The 19854-nt window shown below is 43.2% G+C and overlaps 1 protein-coding gene across 2 annotated transcripts in view; it reads right to left on the minus strand.

Moving 5' to 3' along the window:
* Positions 1-19854, minus strand: part of FLNB (filamin B) — a 195577-nt gene that overhangs the window by 75148 nt on the left and 100575 nt on the right. For both annotated transcript variants that reach the window (XM_069736664.1, XM_069736663.1), the window contains exons 8-11: positions 17126-17326; positions 12249-12386; positions 9744-9870; positions 4756-4892 (exon numbers count right to left, since the gene is read on the minus strand). In XM_069736664.1, coding sequence (XP_069592765.1) covers positions 4756-4892; positions 9744-9870; positions 12249-12386; positions 17126-17326 — 603 coding nt within the window. The remainder of the gene's footprint in view (positions 1-4755; positions 4893-9743; positions 9871-12248; positions 12387-17125; positions 17327-19854) is intronic.

Consider the following 19854-nt stretch of genomic DNA (forward strand, 5'->3'; position numbering starts at 1 on the left):
ACACCACTTTGCACCCTTTCCCATACACGTCCGTTTTGGAAGCCTTAATAAACACTACCACCTTATTCCCTTCGACATCCACGTTTTCTCTTAACAAAATACCTTTTTTACTAACGGACGGGCTAACCAACTCACCTAACCGAAATGCCCCAAAGAAGGCCAAAGAAAAGGCTGCACAGAACAGAACCACTTCCCATTCGGAAAAACACACCTCTTGCAACTTCCGCTCAATGGCTGAGAGCACCTCATAAGATACGGGTCGGCGACCGTCCGAAGCCTTCCAGCCTTTCTTCCAACCCCGAACAACTTGCCGAACCAAGAAGGATTTCGTTATATCCTTACCCCCCCTCGATTTAAGGTTGAAGGCTAGCCCCGCCAGAAACTTATTCAAACGTGTCACAGACCAACCTGCCTCCCAATGATGACCTAAGAACAACAACAAACCATACTCCTCCTCCATATCCTGGTCCATACTTGACATCCAGGATTCCCACAAGCTCCAAGCCTGATTATAATGAGACCAAGATGAATCCGCGAGCGATTTGGTAAATAACTCTGTTACGGCCCTCGCGGCAGGTTCCACAACTCCACTGGACAATCCCGGCCCGCGCTCTCCGCCTGTGGTGCCAAATCCCGGAAAAGCTGCCACTGAAATTGAGAAAGAGCAACAACTATTGGATCAGGCGCTGACAAGCTAACTTCAGATACAATCCATAAGTTAAACTTAAGACCCAGGAAAACCAAGTGCTGCAAGACCTTCACTACTGCAGGCGTAGCCGCTGACAACGAGTTTACTGCCGTCACCGTTCCAACATGCTCACAATGAAAAGAAATCTTCAAATTCCTCAATTTGTCACCCCACAGGGCCAACGCAACTACCCTGGGGAACAAATGCAACAGTAGCCGGTTGTTTGTTAACCCCTCCTCCTTCCATTCTTCCGGCCAAGCCGCTGCTGACCAGCTACCATGAAAGAAAAGACCAAAGCCACTCATTTCAACGACATGCACCAAAATGCCCAAGGAGGTAGCATCTGCCACCGGCTGAATCCACAGAGATCTGCCATTGTACTCGTCCAGAAAATCCGCCGACATCTTCAAATCGTCCCGAAACTCTTTCTTTATCCTGATGAAATGCAAAGGGGACTTTACCCCTACTGTTGCCAAGGATAGGCGGCGGCAGAACGCTCGACCCATCGGCATGATCCTACATGCAAAGTTCAGTTTCCCTAACAACGATTGCAAACTGCGCAAATTTATCTTCTTCAAACCAATCGTATTAACCACATCTTGGCGCAACGCGGTAACCTTGTCTGCAGGTAGCCTACATTCCATTGCTACCGTGTCGATTTCAATGCCTAGGAAGCTCAACACTGTCACCGGACCAACTGTTTTATCCTCCGCCAAAGGCACCCCGAAGTTTTTTGTCACATTCTCCATTGTATGCAACAAAATCGAACAATCTGCTGATTCCGCTGGCCCTATAAACAGAAAGTCATCCAGATAGTGCGAGCATGAGCGTATCCCAGACACATCTTTCACCACCCATTCTAGGAACGTGCTGAAGGCCTCAAAGTAAGCACATGAAATCGAGCAACCCATGGGAAGACAACGATCAACAAAGAAGCCGCCATCCCAAAAACAACCCAATAAATGCAAACTGTCAGGATGAACTGGCAACAAACGAAAGGCCGCTTCGATGTCGGTCTTAGCCAGCTTAGCCCCCTTTCCACATGCTCTAACCCACTCCATCGCTGAATCGAATGATAAGTACGACACCGAACTCAACTCGGGATCAATACCATCATTAACCGAAGATCCCTTCGGAAATGACAGGTGATGGATTAACCTAAATTTATTAGGTTCTTTCTTAGGGACCACGCCAAGAGGTGAAACCCTCAGATTTGCAATCGGAGGGGCGACAAACGGGCCTGCCATTCTTCCCAGAGCAACTTCCTTATTCAACTTCTCCGACACGACCTCCGGGAATTGTAACGCCGATTTCAAATTTTTTCTTTTTAAACTAACATCCTGCTCAACATAAGGGATTTTGAAACCCTCCTTAAAACCGTCGCGCAATAAAACTGCAGCTGACCTATCAGGGTATCTACTTAGAAAGGCCTCCATCACGACCCACTGCACCGGAGTCACCCCTTTTGTCAGCTGAATCTCCAACTTTTTGCAGCGCTATGCACCCCCCCGCAGGTTGAACACTCGTGCCTATATTTACACTTGCTCCCGAATCTGCATATGCCATCATTGAAGGCGAAACACAGTCCCTTCTGCAAAGCCGCCGAGTGTCCTGACTGCCCTGAACTCCCGGCGCCCCCGTGAAAAGGCTGGCTAGTCTGACCTAAACGGGACGGGACCATAACTCTCATCCACAACGCTATGTCCTTGTGATCCCACCTGATACTTGGCCTAAAAGCCTTACGCTGACGAAACTGTTTGTCATAGAGTAACCAACCCTGTCCCCCATAGGTCCTGTAAGCCTCCCCTATGGCATCTAAGTAACAAAATAATGCCGAGCAATTTTCCGGGGCCTTCTCCCCGATTACGCTAGCCATAATAGCGAAAGCTTGCAGCCAATTTGAAAATGATCTGGGAATCAGCCTATATCTCCGTTTCTCCTCATCTTCTTTTTTAGAGTCCTCCCTTCTAGGTCTATCCAAATTAAATCTCTCTAGGGGTAAAAGAGAAAATATTTCTATGTACTCCCCTTTCCAGATTTTTTCCCTAACCTCTTGTTTTAAATGTGCCCCTAACGGGCCCTCGAAGCAGACATAGACCTCCCCCCTAGCCGCATCGTCTAGTTGCGGTACATCCTCCTTTTCCTTATCCTGCAAAGCTCCCTCACCTGGTGCATCAATTCCTGACCCAGGCCTTGGTGGTGTTCCGTCCTTCTCCCTTGATGAGCTCCCCGTGTCTGCCGCAGGACCCGCACTGCTGGATGTACCCGTAACTTCAGACAACTGTCTAGACCCCTCAAACGACCCCGTATTTCCCAACCAAGCAGCTGACGGCAAAGACCCCCTGCTAAGACCGGACCCCCACAAGCCCGCTAGCTCCCCTAAACCTCTAAGGATTAAACCCATACCCCCGCTAGCAACTCCCGAAGTAATGTCACTATTCCTAGCTTCAGGGGAAACTATGCCTGGCAAATTAAAGATAGGGAAAATGTTCTCACCTAGCTGCCTGGGTGCTGTGAGCCCAGCAGCCGAAGATCCAGCTCCCAGCCGAAGGTGTCCTGCATCCCGACCGGCTTGATCCGCGATGTTGCCCGCCGAACTCCTGGCGGCCGTATCCGTGTCCTGGCGACTCGGTGATGCCGTCGACTGCCCTGGTGCTGCGGAAAGGGAAAAGGCCGAGCCAGCATCCTGCCGCCCGATGGAAGATGTGCGGCTCCTTGCCACGGATACGTCCCCGGCACTGCGTACCGAAGCGACGGAATGTCGCCTGCCGGAATCCGGAAAATTTCCGCCACCACCAGCAGAGGACGCAGATCCAGGAAAGTTCCGGCCATCACCAGCAGAGGGCGCAGATCCAGGAAAATCCCGGCCATCACCAGCAGAGGGCGCAGCTGCAGGAAAATCCCGGCCAACACCAGCAGAGGGCGCAGAACTTGCAATATCCAGGCCACCACCAGCAGAGGGCGCTGCTGCGTTGAAGACTCCAGAGCTGTGCACTGCAGAAGGCCGCACGCTGATGCCAGGGCCAGCCGACTGCCGCCCGCATAATCCTCGGCGCTGAGGGGCCACCGCACCTGACCCCCGTCTCCTCGGCTGTCGCTGCCTCCCACGCTGAGCGGCGCCAGCGGGCATGCTGGCGGCCGCCGTACCGGCTCCTGCTCCTGCCGCCCCACGTCGCCCGGACACTGAAGGAGGGGAGGAAGGATCCACCCCCCGTTGTAGGCCCCGCCGCACTGGAGGATTCCTCCCGGCGCCGCGCTGTGAGGTGGAGGGAACAGCGCTGCTTACCGGAGGGTCCGCAGAGGGGCTCCTATTTCGGCGCCGGGCCCTGGGGATGATGTCCGGGCTTAGGCGCGCCGGAGGCCTAGTCCTCCGCGGCCGGCGCCCGTCCTGCGGTGCCTGCGATGGTGCTCCCGATGTCCCCTGGAGAAGGCTGTTAACGGATGCATTCAGCCAATCTGTCCCCTGGGAGCTGGCTGCCGTCCGGAGACGCTGGAGGATCGCTTCAACGTCCATTCTGGTAAGTGTGACAGAGATTCCTCACTTGTCACGCAGGCACCTAAAATGGATGCCTGCGTGAGGAGCGTGCCCCTTTTTATGTGCCCCCTCCCCACAGTCCCCTAGTTCCACCCCTTATTTTCAAAAAATGCCCCTAAAGCCACCCCTCAAGTTCCCAGTTAACCCCTTACCACCGTATCCCTTCTAACTGCTCCAGCTCCCCAGGTCCCACGTAACCCCGTCATGGCGGCCTCCCTTTACGTGCCGTGGGCCCCCAGTACGGCCTTTCTAACTTGGCATAAATCAATAGCACAAAGAAATGTAAGAAACGTTGTAATGTCTCTTAAAATAGAAATCGGCTTCTTTCTCCACTTATGAGCCACTAATGGATGATTGCATTACTTCTATGTCTATATGCTAAATTATATACATATACATCTATTCAATAAAGTATTCTATTGTGTGCGTAATATATAATACATATTACACACATGTACAATATCTAATAATTCTTTGAAGAACAGAAATGGAATAATGCACTATCACACTTTTTTTTTTTTTTAACACTTACCTAAAGTGCCCACTTCAGTGCCGATAGACTCTACTACAAAATCTGCAGACTTTCCTACTACGCCCCCATAGAGCCCAGGGCCCCATGCTCGCACTTTCTGGGGGCCTGCGTCGAGTCCCACGTGAACTTCAAATGGGCTGAAATGAGAGAAATAAAAAGTCTTGAGTGGCTGTATAGCATGTTCTAATGTATTATGCCATAACAGAAAGCATTTACCAAATCCTATGGTGACGAGACCAGCGATATACATAAATTAACGTAAATTAACATAAATTAATTCAGGAACCCGGAACAGCCCGGCAATATTGTATTGTTCTGCATTTATTGTTTTCAGAGTTTATTATGGGCTGCATAAGAATTGGCCTTATTTTACTCACTTACTGTACAGACCAAAAGTTTGGACACACCTTCTCATTTAAAGATTTTTCTGTATTTTCATGACTATGAAAATTGTACATTCACACTGAAGGCATCAAAACTATGAATTAACACATGTGGAATTACATACTTAACAAAAAAGTGAAGCAGAGGTGACTCTTGGTCTTCCTTTCTTGGGGCAGTCCTCATGTGAGCCAGTTTTTTTTGTAGCGCTTGATGGTTTTTGCCACTGAACTTGGGGACACTTTCAAAGTTTGCCCAGTTTTTCGGACTGACTGACCTTCATTTCTTAAAGTAATGATGGCCACTCAGTTTTTCTTTACTTAGCTGCTTTTTTCTTGCCATAATACAAATTCTAACAGTCTATTCAGTAGGACTATCAGCTGTGTATCCACCAGACTTCTGCTCAAGACAACTGATGGTCCCAACCCCATTAATAAGGCAAGAAATCCCACTTATTAAACCTGACAGGGCACACCTGTAAAGTGAAAACCATTCCCGGTGACTACTTCTTTAAGCTCATCAAGAGAATGCCAAGAGTGTGCAAAGCAGTCATGAAAGCAAAAGGAGGCTATTTTGAAGAACCTAGAATATAAGACATATTTTCAGTTGTTTCACACATTTTTGTTAAGTATATAATTCCACATGTGTTAATTCATAGTTTTGATGCCTTCAGTGTGAATGTACAATTTTCATAGTCATGAAAATACAGAAAAATCTTTAAATGAGAAGGTGTGTCCAAATTTTTGGTCTGTACTGTATATATTGCCCTTAATTCCACAGTGCTTCACAGACATCATCACTGTTCTCATCGGGGCTCACAATCTAGAATCCCTATCAGTATGTCTTTGGAATGTGGGAGGAAACAGGAAGAAACCCACGCAAACACAGGGAGAACATACAAACTTCTTGCAGATGTTGTCCTTGGTGGGATTTGAACCCAGGACCCTAGCGCTGCCAAGCTGCAGTGCTAACCACTGAGCCCCCATGCTGCTCACTATAGTGCTAACCACTGTGCTGCTCACTACTGTGCTAACCACTGAGCCACCGTGCTGCCCACTGTACAGTTCTAACTACTGAACTACTGTGCAGCTCACTCTATAGTGCTAACCACTGAGCCATGCTGCCCATCTAAGCAATGTTAATATCACAATTCTTCTGCACAGCTAAGACACAAGTTTATACTGCTGCAAAGCATATACTTCTAAAATAGGACACCTTTGCCATTAGATTTTGATGCCATGAACTTCAATTGTTAACAAAAATAGCTTTTTTTCTGGATGTACAAAAAAGCAGCATCCTGGTTTATTCTGTGTATGCAGTGTTTGTTTTTGGTTCAATGGTAGTCAGTAGCAGCAGGATTCGGTTGCATAGGCACCCTGTTGCATCCTGTCGTATACGTTTTTGTTTTTTTGCAGTTCTCAGTATAAATGCAGGTCTCAGCCATGTAGAAAAACGTGATGTGAGCATAGCCTTAGGGAGCCCCAAGGGCAGCAGCAACAAAAGGTCATCAAAAAGCTGTGTGTTGATAATGCGTGCAGATTAAGCTATTGAGTTACTGAATAGTTGAAAAACTGGCTTTGGTGCAACTTCTATTCTTTGGTTACCTGCAGGGTCGGCATCACCAACTGATGCACCTGGGAAAGTGTGGGGCCCTGGACAAATGGGAGGGCCCATTCACCGTCGGCAGGGGCATAACTACCACGGTCGCCATCACAAATGCTTCAGCTAGATGTGCGGCCTCAGACAATCATTCAGCTGAAGTGTAGGGCAGCGCGCAGACCCATAGGGCTAGTGCGCAGCAATACACGATGCAGGCCAATCAGAGGCCAGCAGCTGACGTCAGCGTGCACGTGACCTGGGGCGTATGGCAGTGATGTCTTGCACTCCTGTCGCAAGCTGAAGTCAATTGTGCGTTATACTATCTGTATGACTACAGTCTGTGCATTATACTACCTGTATGACTACGGGCTGTGCATTATACTACCTGTATGACTATGGTCTGTGCATTATACTACCTGCATGACTATGGTCTGTGCATTATACTATATGGAGGATCATGGGCTGTGCATTATACTACCTGGATGACTATGGTCTGTACATTATACTATATGGAGGATCCTGGGCTGTGCATTATACTACCTGGATGACTATGGTCTGTGCATTATACTATATGGAGGATCATGGGCTGTGCATTATACTACCTGGATGACTATGGGCTGTGCATTATACTATATGGAGGATCATGGGCTGTGCATTATACTACCTGGATGACTATGGGCTGTGCATTATACTATATGGAGGATCATGGGCTGTGCATTATACTACCTGCATGACTATGGGCTGTGCATTATACTACCTGTATGACTATGGGCTGTGCATTACACTACATGGACGACTATGGGCTGTACATTATACTACATGGATGACTATGGGCTGTACATTATATTGCATGGAAGACAATGGGCTGTACATTATATTACATGGAAGACGATTGGCTGTGCATTATACTAAATGAATGAATATGGGCTGTGTATTAGACATGGAGGTGCATTATGCTTTATGGAGGAATATGGAGGACTATAGGTGTGCATTATACTATATGGATTGCTATGGGATGCATTATACTATGTGGAGGACTATGGGGGTGCATTACACTATATGGAGGACTATGGGGGTGCATTACACTATATGGAGGACTATGGGGGTGCATTATACTGTATAAAGAACTATGGGATGCTTTATACTATATGTATGGTATTGAAGAATTTACAATACTTCTTACATTCCATGAGTGATACGTAAGTGAAATCTTTGGCATTGTACTATACCTGTATTTCTCTGCTGTATCTGTGCATCATTAATTGTGGTATGTGTTAAAGGGGCCCACTGAGACTCTTTCCCCCATGAAAACTGGTGCCGGATTACAAATACCCTCTTCTGCTGCTCATATACATACAGTAGCTGACAGCAAGCACTCATTTAGCCATCATCTACCTCTTTCGACTACACCATGCACATGAATGCTCTGCTCAGGCGAACATTCATGTTTTTTCCAAGGAGAAGCAGTTATGGCGGTTGCTGATATCCCGAATGACAAAAGGATAGTTGGAATTTCAAGGCGTATTCCCATCTTATCCACCTATGATAGACCATCTCTTAGCTGGTGCCCCACTTCTGGGGCTCCCACCGATCGTTAAAATGAAGAGATTACAGTTTTTTTGTGCACCATGGTGTCCCTAGCTATTTGGCTATGTGAGTAAGAGCAGCCAGGCCCATTCACGCAAACAGAAGATTCTCATGGTGACTGGGAATGACCCTGCGCAGAAGAAAAACTAGGAAAGACGCTGCACAGCTCAGAGGTAGTTCATTAGCAAAATTGGTGGTGTTCAATAAATTTGGACCCACCAATAAATATGGGAAATCCTAGGGATTTGCCCTCTTCAGGTTAAGAATATCTCCTCCAAATCTGCATTTACACTGACAGACCTTCTTAAAAACGCCCATTTCACTATAATCTTTCAGTGTAAACAAGCTGAAATTCAGCTGAGATGTACACTCATTCATTGGGTGAAATGATCTTTTGTGCAGCACAAAAGATAATTTTCTCAGCAGTGCATTGTCCTGTGTAAACAGGAAAAAGTGCTGCTGAGATCCACGGCAGCCTGGAGGCACTGAAGATCTGTAACCGAACACGTGGTTTACTGCCATCTGCCTGTGTAAACTTTATAGGCTAATAAATGACTGTCGATCAGTAAACATTTACCAATTAGTGGTCCTTTAGTGCTGTCGGTCAGTCTGTCCTTAGCGCTTACTGATACCTGTGATAGCCGATTGAGTAATTTAAAAAATGTAAAAAGAAAAGTTTAACATCTAGCCCTAATTGTGAACACTGACAATATTCATTAGGTACCTCTATCTCGGGCACATTCCTAAACGCTTTCGAAAACTCCCAAGAATGAGACTTGCGTAAGAGAAAACCTTTGCTGTGACCTTCGAAGAGTGATAGCATAACGACCAGCGGCAAGGCTTAGTTAATGTTTTTCCTGGATAATGGAGGTGCTATACATTCTGAAAATTTCAGAAGACCAACATAAAATCGCCAGTACAAGCAGAAGAAGAATATTCATTAACAGAAGTCTTGGGGGGAAAAAAATGGAAGCTTGGAGGAGTATGAAAGCATTTGATGATTATGAAGTTTCCCTTGTGGGGAACATCCGGCCCAGACATGCAATATTAAGTCAGTCAAACCTGACAATTTCACCAGGAGCGGCTGACCATCTAACATGAATGGGGGTGTTCCGACGCCTCCGGTCACAGATGTGAAGGGAAAAGAAGGATTGGGCATGTTGACTTTCAAGATGTCGGTTCTTATGATAGATAAGCCTCCACTACTTTAGAGGGAGGCAGCTATTAAATGTGATGATCATGGCAATATGATGAATTACACTTCAGAACCAGTCATAACAGATTTAAAAAAACTAAAAAAAAACTCTCACAATAAAAGTTTGCAGACTATATGTTCAATTTTTCTCCAGATCAGTGGAAACTTCTAAACAAAGATACATAACAGTGTATTAAACATTTACCAGATATCCTTTTTTCTTTACCTTTTCGGGATGTGATGTCCTCCCCAAGTGATGGTGACCACATGTTTTCCCGGGTGCAGGGGGTAATATTCAAACAAATGCACACCATCGACCGCCTCCAACTGTTTCACAAGCTCGTCCAGACCCTCTGCCAAAACACATCATCACGAAGTGAACATCTGAAAACAGCTTTTCGCCGCAGCAGAGAAGACAGATGAGTCTTCTAAATAGATTTGGTGGAATATTCAAGCCTTGGACAAGATGCCCGCAGTCTCCCACATTGACATGCTGGGGTTATGTCTGGAATGTCTAGCATTTTTAGCATCGTCAACATCTGGACAGATATCTGGTTCACTAGCGAGGACATATCAGATCTATTTATGAGAACGGAACATCAAGAGCATCTTCTGCTTTGTGAATTATTGGTGGTCTCATCTCTTGTCAATAAACTTTGCCCTTGTCACGTTAATAATATAAAGATGAGAATGTTCTTCTGAAACACAGTAAAAGCAGCTCACCACCAGCGAGCCAGGACCTAACCTTGCACAGATAAACTCCAGGATTAATAAAGTCCCAAATGCAGAGGAAATAGAAGATCCAGCAATGAAGGAATTTCCAAAAAAATATAATTTTTATTCCGTATTGCAATAAACAGAACAGGAGCCTCAAATCACTCAACATGTTTCCATAATGAAACCTTAAAGCGCAGTCAGATGGCGGTATAAATCATACAGAGATCGGACCGCACCGCTCGGACTGGCCGGCGGCTCTCCCAACCAAAGTGTGACAGCTGCGTAGAAGTGGGGAGAGCTGCCAGGACTATGGTCCGATTTGTATGGTCACCGGACTGCGTATCCGAGTGAAGAACTTTAAGCCCGCAAGGGCAGGGTCCTCGCCCCTCTGTATCAGTCCGTCATTGTTAGTTTGTTTACTGTATGTGATATTTGTAACTTGTATGTAACCCCTTCTCATGTACAGCACCATGGAATCAATGGTGCTATATAAATAAATAATAATAATAATAACTGCTGTTATTGCAAAATGGAATAGGAGTGATATTTTACTGGAGATTTCTTCATTCCTGGATCTGTTATTGTCTATGCAAGAATAGTATCACTATCAAGAATCACCTTACATATCTTCAGACAATGGAAGATGAGGATACTAAAAAAAAAAAAAAAAATGGGTTGACTGAGTTATGGGTTATATGGGGTGAAAAAAGTTAAAAAGTTTCCTTCATAAGATGTTATCCACTCCTCATAATCAAATGGGACTTGTATGAGAAAAAAATAAACACGGTTACATTAAACCAAATCTAATGGAAGGGGCTTATTTTAAGAACCGCTTTGTCCCAGATGTTTACAAGACTGTAGCTATGACTCTGATCGGGGTGTGTTCTGATACAGATCTGGTAATGGTGCATAGAAGTTTCACTGCCCGTAACAAATTTTCCAAGAAGGCTATCCACTACATAACACTCCAAACCGGTCTGCACAATACAATAAACTTTTATTCAAACTTGGTAACTCTCCTGGAACGTCCTAGAGCCTGCGGAATCGAGGGAAGATCTCCTGGAGCAAGACGAGACAAAAAAGGGGGAACTGGTCATCGGGGGAGATGCCAATAGCGGGCCACGGATTGATTTGTTCTCCGGAAGATAAGCTGTCGGCAGAGATGTCTGTTGGGGGCTCTCAGAAAACACAGGAGCACTCAAACGATCAAGATAGCCGTCAACCCAACGATTGACCGAAGCATCATTTGGGTGACCGCTATCTAATCCACTTGGAGGTGAACACCGGAAGCCATGGTTACCCACTCGAAACACGTAGGCCCATACTTCATTTTATGAGTTTACTCTGTTTTTACTGAACAATTAATAAAGAAGATTTATGCTACATACATGTGGCAATTTTGGATTTGCTACACAGGGGAAGGCTCCATGCCTTGAATTAAGCCTATCCACACTTGGTGAGCTGGTATACTTTTTGCTTTTTGGACAGCTATCTAATGTGTGGCTGGCTTTGACAAAGGGAACAGTAATAACCAACTGTTAATTTAACTGAACCGCAAAACTACCCAAGATACAATTTGATCATAGGGAACTGGATTATACGGTTGCACTGTAAATTTTACTACAACCAAATTTTATTCAAGGACATTAGCCAGTGTTGTGCATTTTTCAAAAACTCTTTAAAAAGTATTTGGTGTATCCCGTTCTACACATTATTAAAACAACTTAAAAAGTAACTAAAAATGAAAAGCTAATCCAGTGCATTAAGAAAAGGATCAGACACTCCTTCGAGGACAATGAAAATCTGTAACATTATTGTTCCAGTTTTCCAGCGGATAATAATTTTTGTCATTTCCTGCCCTTGTTCTAAGTCTGGATATAAAATGGATTTGCTATCAATTACCAAGTATTTTAGTTGGCAAGTGCAGAGTGGAGATTTTTGCATTAAACTATTATAAAAACACCCCAAGATTACGAATGTGTTTGCATAGAGTTTAACAATACCAGACACTTACTTGGCCCTTTTACGGAGACATGGAGGTCACCACTTCCTGCAGTTCTGGTGTCAACCTTAAAATCAGCAGTTTCTCTAATCCTGACGCCTTTGGGCTGCAAGCCACGTCCGCTGGCTCGACAAGCGTTTGGGTTGCAGGCTGTTGAAAAGGAAAGTGATAGGAATATGTTCTCAGATACTTGCACAAAGATAACGTCTTCATGTAGCGCGCACATATCTGTGCTTCAAGACGGATGGTGTTAAGATGGCTAGACACTTGAAATGCGTGAGCATGCCAGGCTTTTCAATGGAGCAACTAAAACGTGCATACCAGGAGCGTTTCTAGAAAACATGCTTATTTTTACTCTTATTAGTCAGTTCTCTCCTGGACGGATCATTTACTCTCAAAAACAACTCAAATCTGTCTACAGATCTGCCTTCAGTGAGGGATCAAATTATACTATTTGCTTATGAAAGTCTATGGGGAGGGAAAGAAGCTGGAGGGAGTCATAGACAGCTAATAAATAATGAAGGACACAAGACACATATGGGCCAGAAATAGTTTTAGTTATCTTGTATGCACAACAGATGATTCTGAAAATTTACCCTTAGTGTAGTTGCACGTAAAAAAAAAACAAAAAAAACAAAAAACAACCACCCGATATCAATATTTTCAAAAATTTAGAACTGCAAGAAACAAATGAAATAATAGTAAAATAGGACTCAAGGAAAGTCCAGACTGTTTCCGGATATCCTCTTGAACATTTGTCTAAACAAACTACTACTCAACACAACACCACAATGATAGAGGGGCTACTGAATAACCAGTTAATTAAAACCAGTCTTCATTTCGTTGGAATGAATGGAATGAGTGATGGTCTTTACTGGAGGAGTCACATCTGTGGTCTGTAACACTAGTTAGGTAGAGTAATGTCTTGTTCCTTTAGAATACAGTAAGACTTTGAGTATGAGTGGAGAGTACAGAAGCTATGCCTGTTGCTGGGCAGAGGGATAAGAGAAACTAGTAAATGTTCTAACATTGGGTCTATTCTACATTATTTTCTTTCTGTGGTTTAGGAACCATATGTCTATGAGTTAACAGTTAGAAACGTTGGTGAAATAAAAGTCTTCAGTTTTCGAGGTAAATGCACCGGTCATTAAACAAATAGTGTTAGTGTTGGGCAATCGGGGACCAACATCGTCTCGTTATTTTAATAAGATAGTTTTGTTTCATTTAAATAAGACCTGTTCTCTGTTCACATATGTCCAGTTTTGCTCTCATTTTGTTTCCACTGCTCCCCAGAGTATGCCTTTTTTTAAAAAAAATTAAATCCAGAGATCTGAGCCTTTCATTCAGTGCCACTTTTAGGGTTCGTGCACACGGCCGTAAAATTCTTCATTTTGAGAGAGATCAATAGGACCAATGTTATTCTATGGGGTCGTGGACATTTTTTTATTTTTAACCTGGACATGTAGGAGGGGAAAAAAAAAATCTCATGCACTAGTTGCATCGGATTATTGGCCATTCACGTCTTTGGGTCTGTAGAAAAAAAAAAAAATTAGACCACACTCCGATGACAAGTGCACTTTGCTTCTCACGGACCGACAGAATGGAGAAGATGGAGAATTGTTTTTTTCACCTCTGAGAACATGAAGATCACACACTGATTAAACGTTGAGTGTGATTAGCATAATCGGACAGATTTTCTCAGATGAGAGGAAAAGGGTCATGTTACTCTAGTCATATGGTCTTTTTTAAGGGGGCATGGCTCACAGGTTAATAATACAGAGCAGCCTAAAGAGAAGCCCCCTGTGAAAACCTGTGAGCAACACCCCCTTAGCAAAGACCATCAAACCTTACATTAATAAAAAGTCCCTTAAGTCTGGAACCATATAGAAAAAATACTCAGAAAACATGGGAATAAAATAAGAGCAAAAACAGTCTGCTGCTGATCGGTCTTTAGGCTAGAATCTCACGATCGACTTTCTCTCATCCAAGACAATGGGTCCAAATATGCTAATCACACTCTGATTCAGCGTCTGCTCAGAGGAGTCTGCTCAGAGGAGTCTGCTCAGAGGAGTCTGCTCAGAGGAGTCTGCTCAGAGGAGTCTGCTCAGAGGAGTCTGCTCAGAGGAGTCTGCTCAGAGGAGTCTGCTCAGAGGAGTCTGCTCAGAGGAGTCTGCTCAGAGGAGTCTGCTCAGAGGAGTCTGCTCAGAGGAGTCTAGTCAGAGGAGTCTAGTCAGAGGAGTCTAGTCAGAGGAGTCTAGTCAGAGGAGTCTAGTCAGAGCTTGGAGGGATACCAGTTACGGCAGTTGATGTGGGACCCAGAGGTGGCTTTTGAGACAAATCCTTTAAGGCTATGTGCACACGTTGCGGATTTTGCTGCGGATCTGCAGCGGATCTGCAGCTGTGGGTCCACAGCAGCTTTCCATGCGTTTACAGTACAATGTAAACCTATGGAAACCGCAATCCGCAGTGCCCATGCTGCGGAAAAAAAACGTGTGGAAACGCTGCAGGTTACATTCTGCAGCATGTCAATTTGTGTGGATTCCTCTGCGGTTTACACCTGCTCCACAAAAGGAATCCACAGGTGTAAATCCGCAGGTGAAATCGGCATAAAAACCACGGTAAATCCGCAGGTAAAACGCAGTACCTTTTACCTGTGGATTTCTAAAATCCGCTGCGGAAAAAAACGCAGAGCTCCATTCTACGTGTGCACCTACCCCAAATATATGTGCACATGTTAAGTATTTGGTCCAGTAATTTTGAATCTCTTGGCAGAAAAAAAAAAACATATTATGATACATGCGTTTTTTGTGCAGATTTTTCCCCACTCATTAGTATGAGTGAAATCTGCAGCAAAAACCACTGAAAAAAAAAAAAAAAAAAAAAAAAAAAAAATCGGCATGCTGCAGATTGACCGTAAATCTGCGCGTCAAAAATAAGCATGGTGTGCATGGGACGTTAGGGTTCTCATTTACTTTGCTGGAATCAGGAAATCCGTCAGGTTTTGCAGCAAATCTGCATCGTGTGCACAGGCCTTTAGTCTTGTCTTCCTATGAATCCGTGAATAAAAAAAGTTCTGTGTGCCTCGGCACGAAATTGTAGGCACATGAACGTATAATATGAGCTTAATCATTTCGACGGACGCCACATTACTGATCGGCATGACTTCAATCCATAATGCGGCCATATGCACAATTCCAACTACAATACATGGGGTCTAAATAATTGTTTATTTGCAAAATATATCTAAAAAAAAAAAAAAAAAAAACACCACCACAAATTAAACCATTATTTTAATGTTTACGTGTTCAGTACATGCCATGGTCCAAAGGTTAAATCACGAATGCACAAAACAGACTCCATTAATCATATATACACAATTGTTGTTAGATGACATGATGATACATGCAAAATAGAGGTGACCAAGTGACAATGTAAGGAACGGATATACTTTGCCATAGGAAAAGGCTTATTATTTAGTTCTGGGAAGCTGTATGTATCGTCACGGGCCCCATTAATTAAAACTGTCAAAGAAAAACAGCGTTGCCCATAGCAACCAATTACAGCTTCATTTTCATTTCGTTCACTGCTCTAGAAAAATGAAAACCGAGCTGTGATTGGTCGCTAAGGGCACTAAAACAAATTTAATCACTTTAGACAGTTTTACTACATTTACCTCATATAGAGGGCAACTATGTGAAAACTATGACTAAATATTCCCTCCGACAAACACTATGGATCTACTGAATAGGGCAAATATATCAAAACTACTATCTAAGCAAAAAACGGTCTTTGCCACCCATAGCAACCAATGACCGTGCAGGTTTAATTTTACCAGAGCAGTTTAAAAAATGAAAGATCAGTCCCGATTGGTTGCTATGGACAACAGAGATTCGTTTAGGCCATTCTGATAATGGATGCCCAATGTCTTTGTAAAACATTATTTCCCTGTATAGTGTTAACGTCGTGTGAACAGACGCTTATAAATCCAATAATTTAATGGGAGATCCTCAATTATAAAAGAAAAAACAATAGGGATAAAGATCAACGACATACACCAAAGACCCCTAAAAGGATAGACCACCTAGACGTGACAGGAAAAAAAAACATGTTGGGCTCGGATTATTGGGAATGGGGGTGACGGACGACATTTCCACGTGAGCAAACGTCAAGAACCTGCAAACTCTTACCAGCCCTGGCCTGAACACAACTATGAGGCCTAAGCAGGGACGTCCATTATCCAAAAAGAGCAGAGAACATCAGAAATTGGGGAGCAGAGATCTGGAAGCGCAGCAAGGAAGGAGGAGGCAGATGAGAGCAGAGCAGTTGAAAGCAGAGTAGAAAAATGTCTGAACAGAGCAAGAAGTCATTAATCAAAAGCATTGTAAAAGCCGAATATCGAAAAGCAAAATAACACTGGTTATAGTCCAGAAAAGCAGCGAAGAAAGACGTCCCATTAAAAGAGCAGCGCACAGATCTATCAGAAATTCCCAAAAAAGTACCTCAGCTTTGGAAAAGGTTTCATTTACTTAAATGCATGTAATGTATTACAAGCTAAAAATCATAGTTGGTTTCTTAAGAGACGTCATGTGCTCATACTTTAAGAAAATCAGCACGGAACTTTGGACCTAAAAAACTGCAAAATTGTAAAAGTTAGAAATTCTCTATAAAAAGCCTCTCTAATCACCAGTGACATTACCATATAGAAAATAGAGTGTATATATATATATATATATATATATATATATATATATATATATATATATATATATATATATATATATATATATATATATATATATAGTCACTGATACTTTGCGAAAAAGTGTGAAAATTAAAAGAAATGCATTATATATTTAGGATTATATGTGTTTCCAATGTCTTGTACTTACCTTCTCCGATATTAACCAGATAAGGACATTTGGGTATAACTTCCCCGCCAAAGTTGATATTAACACTGTGAGGCCCGGCTTTCATGGGCTTATAGGTGCAGCGATAGACACAATTGCCTTTATCTTCGAGAACAATATCAACTGTATTGTTCCGCCCCTGAGGATCTATCACTTCAACACCAATGTCTCCGATTCCAGCACCTACAGCAAACCCAACGATACAAATCTCAGAATGACATACAGAACAGACAAATAGGTGACTCCTTTAGAACTTTAATAAAGTTTGGGATATTTTTTCTCCAACTTTATCCATATTGCAGTCATAAAAGTAGGAATATATACTGGAGAGGTTCTGCTTTGAATATGTTTGAGCTAGTGATGAGTGAATGTGCTCGGATTAAGTGTTATCTGAGCATACTCGGGTGCTAACCGAGGGTCTTCGGCATGCTCAAAAAATGTGTTCCAGTCCCCGCAGCTGCATATCTCGCGGATGCTCGAGGGATTGTTTAACAGACTATCGAACAGCCGCGAGACATGCAGGAGCGAGGACTCGAATATATTTTTCGAGAATGCCGAAAACACTCGGTTAGCACCCGAGCATGCTCAGATAACACCTTATTCGGGCACGTTCACTCATCACTAGTAGGAGCATTTGATGCAATCTCTTCATGAACAATATCCAGATTAACAAGAACAACAATGAATGGCGGAGTCAGATCCCTTTCTAACCTTAGGTCTGTTTGCTTTATGTATTATATATTAGCTATTAATTTACATGCGACATCAGCCTGTGGGAAAATGTTTGTGCAGACACCAAAACGAAACCTCAGCTTTCATCCACGGAGGGCAGGAGCGGTGTTTTCCTTGGCTCGGCAATGCTAGTCACTGTTCAGTGGAATAAGAGCATCCTTTGTGTTTTCTGTTCTAAGTTTAGCAATAGAGAAGGAACTGGCTAATATTTCAGTCCGGGCTGCATTACCAGGAATGCTGCTCTGGCTAAACAGAGGAGCGTGGAAAGAAATATATAAATGAGCCGTAATTAATTTAAGAATATAATGACCTAGGTCACTTTCACTTTGTAGAAAAAAAAAGGCAACATAATGAGATCCATTTGGAAACAATAAAAATCTGTAATTTAGGATTAACTAGACCCGACAGGTGAGGCATAGTATAACATTTTAAACGGTAAAAAAAAAAAAGAAAAAATGAAACGTGTAAGAGTATACAAGTTTAGGAAAAATATTTGGATCAGCAGTTCAAAAGTAGCACAGATTTTTAGAAATAAAATAAAATTGAATCATTGCTCATAGTAGCTAGTTTCCTGCTCTCATTTTTCAAGTGACCTTTAGAAACTTTCAGAAGTTTCCCAGTTTCAGAAAATTATTGTTACTCGGCTACAGTTTGTGTTAGAAAACAAACAAACTGTGCTTTACTCACCTTCCCCTGGTCCAGAATGGAAACTCCACTGCTCCCGCTGCCTGCTATTTTCTGCAGTGCTGACAACATGGTAACCAATCAATGGCTCTGCCCCAGTAGACAGCACATGTCAACAGGAGACAATGAGCTCCCCGATTGGCTGCAGCGCTGTTCATGTGACGTCAGATTATAGCGCACACCAGGAGGAATGGTGGACACTCACTGCTGGCCTCAGCTACTTCAATATAGTGGAGTGAGGAGCGAACCTGCTGGGATAAGGTGTTATCTGAGCATACTCGGGTGCATGCCTTTTCTTTAAGAAAGTGCATTAGTCTCAACACTGTAAAAATGTTCTGGATACTGGTTGTCATCACTAAGTCGCCAGTCTGCATGCGGCATCTATTCAGATCAATCAGATGTATACACAGTTGTGCCCTCTAGTGGTGGCAATTGGCATCCAAATAAAAAAAACAAAAAAACAAAAAAAAAGACTAGCAGGAATTTTGGCCCTTATAGTGCTGGATTAAAGGGATTCAGAATAGAATCCAAAATAATAAAAATAAAGGCCCTTTTGGAATCTTTCTTATATCTAAAACATTTTCCTCCACAAAGGCTGGCACTGAATACAATGATCGAGTGCTGAACTTGGGAGGTTGCTTAAATACTGTATGCCCAGGCGGGAATTTTTAATACATTGGAATTTCTCATTTGTTTGTCTTCTTATCCTATCTGTCAAACTAAATATTTTAAGAGCAATGGCAGGCTAACACATCATAATCAGAATTGGCACCGACACTAGGGTTCTAATAATCACTACCAGCCTTGGAGAATCGTAAGTCATAAGATACATGAAAAAAAATATAAAAAGGAAATATTTGATGCAGATGCAAGTTTGCCTTTACAAATCCAGGATGCAAGTGCGATCTCCAGATGGTGACGACATTTCCTACATCAGGAATGTTCAGTTATAATTTAATTCACTAGTAAGTAAATGTATCGAGCACTGCGGTCAAGAACTTTACGGCTAAGTTCCCACAATCAGATTTTGATGCTGAGTATTTAAAAAAAATGCAAGCAACCTATCTTACTTAATGGGTGCGAAAATGCTACAAAATATCTCCAACATCAAAAACTCACCAAAATGCTCATTGTGGGAACTTTGCCTAAAGAACTAGAAAAAAAATGAAGACACATTTACAAGAGGTGCCACACTTCGGACCGTCCTCACAAGGAGTCCTGTGTAACATCTAAAGAGCACCAAACAGGACAAGGTCCTGACTTGCCCATAGAGGAAATAGATCAATGGCTGCACT

Source organism: Ranitomeya imitator, chromosome 8 (assembly GCF_032444005.1).
Source record: "Ranitomeya imitator isolate aRanImi1 chromosome 8, aRanImi1.pri, whole genome shotgun sequence".
In the NCBI taxonomy this organism is placed as follows: Eukaryota; Metazoa; Chordata; class Amphibia; order Anura; family Dendrobatidae; genus Ranitomeya; species Ranitomeya imitator.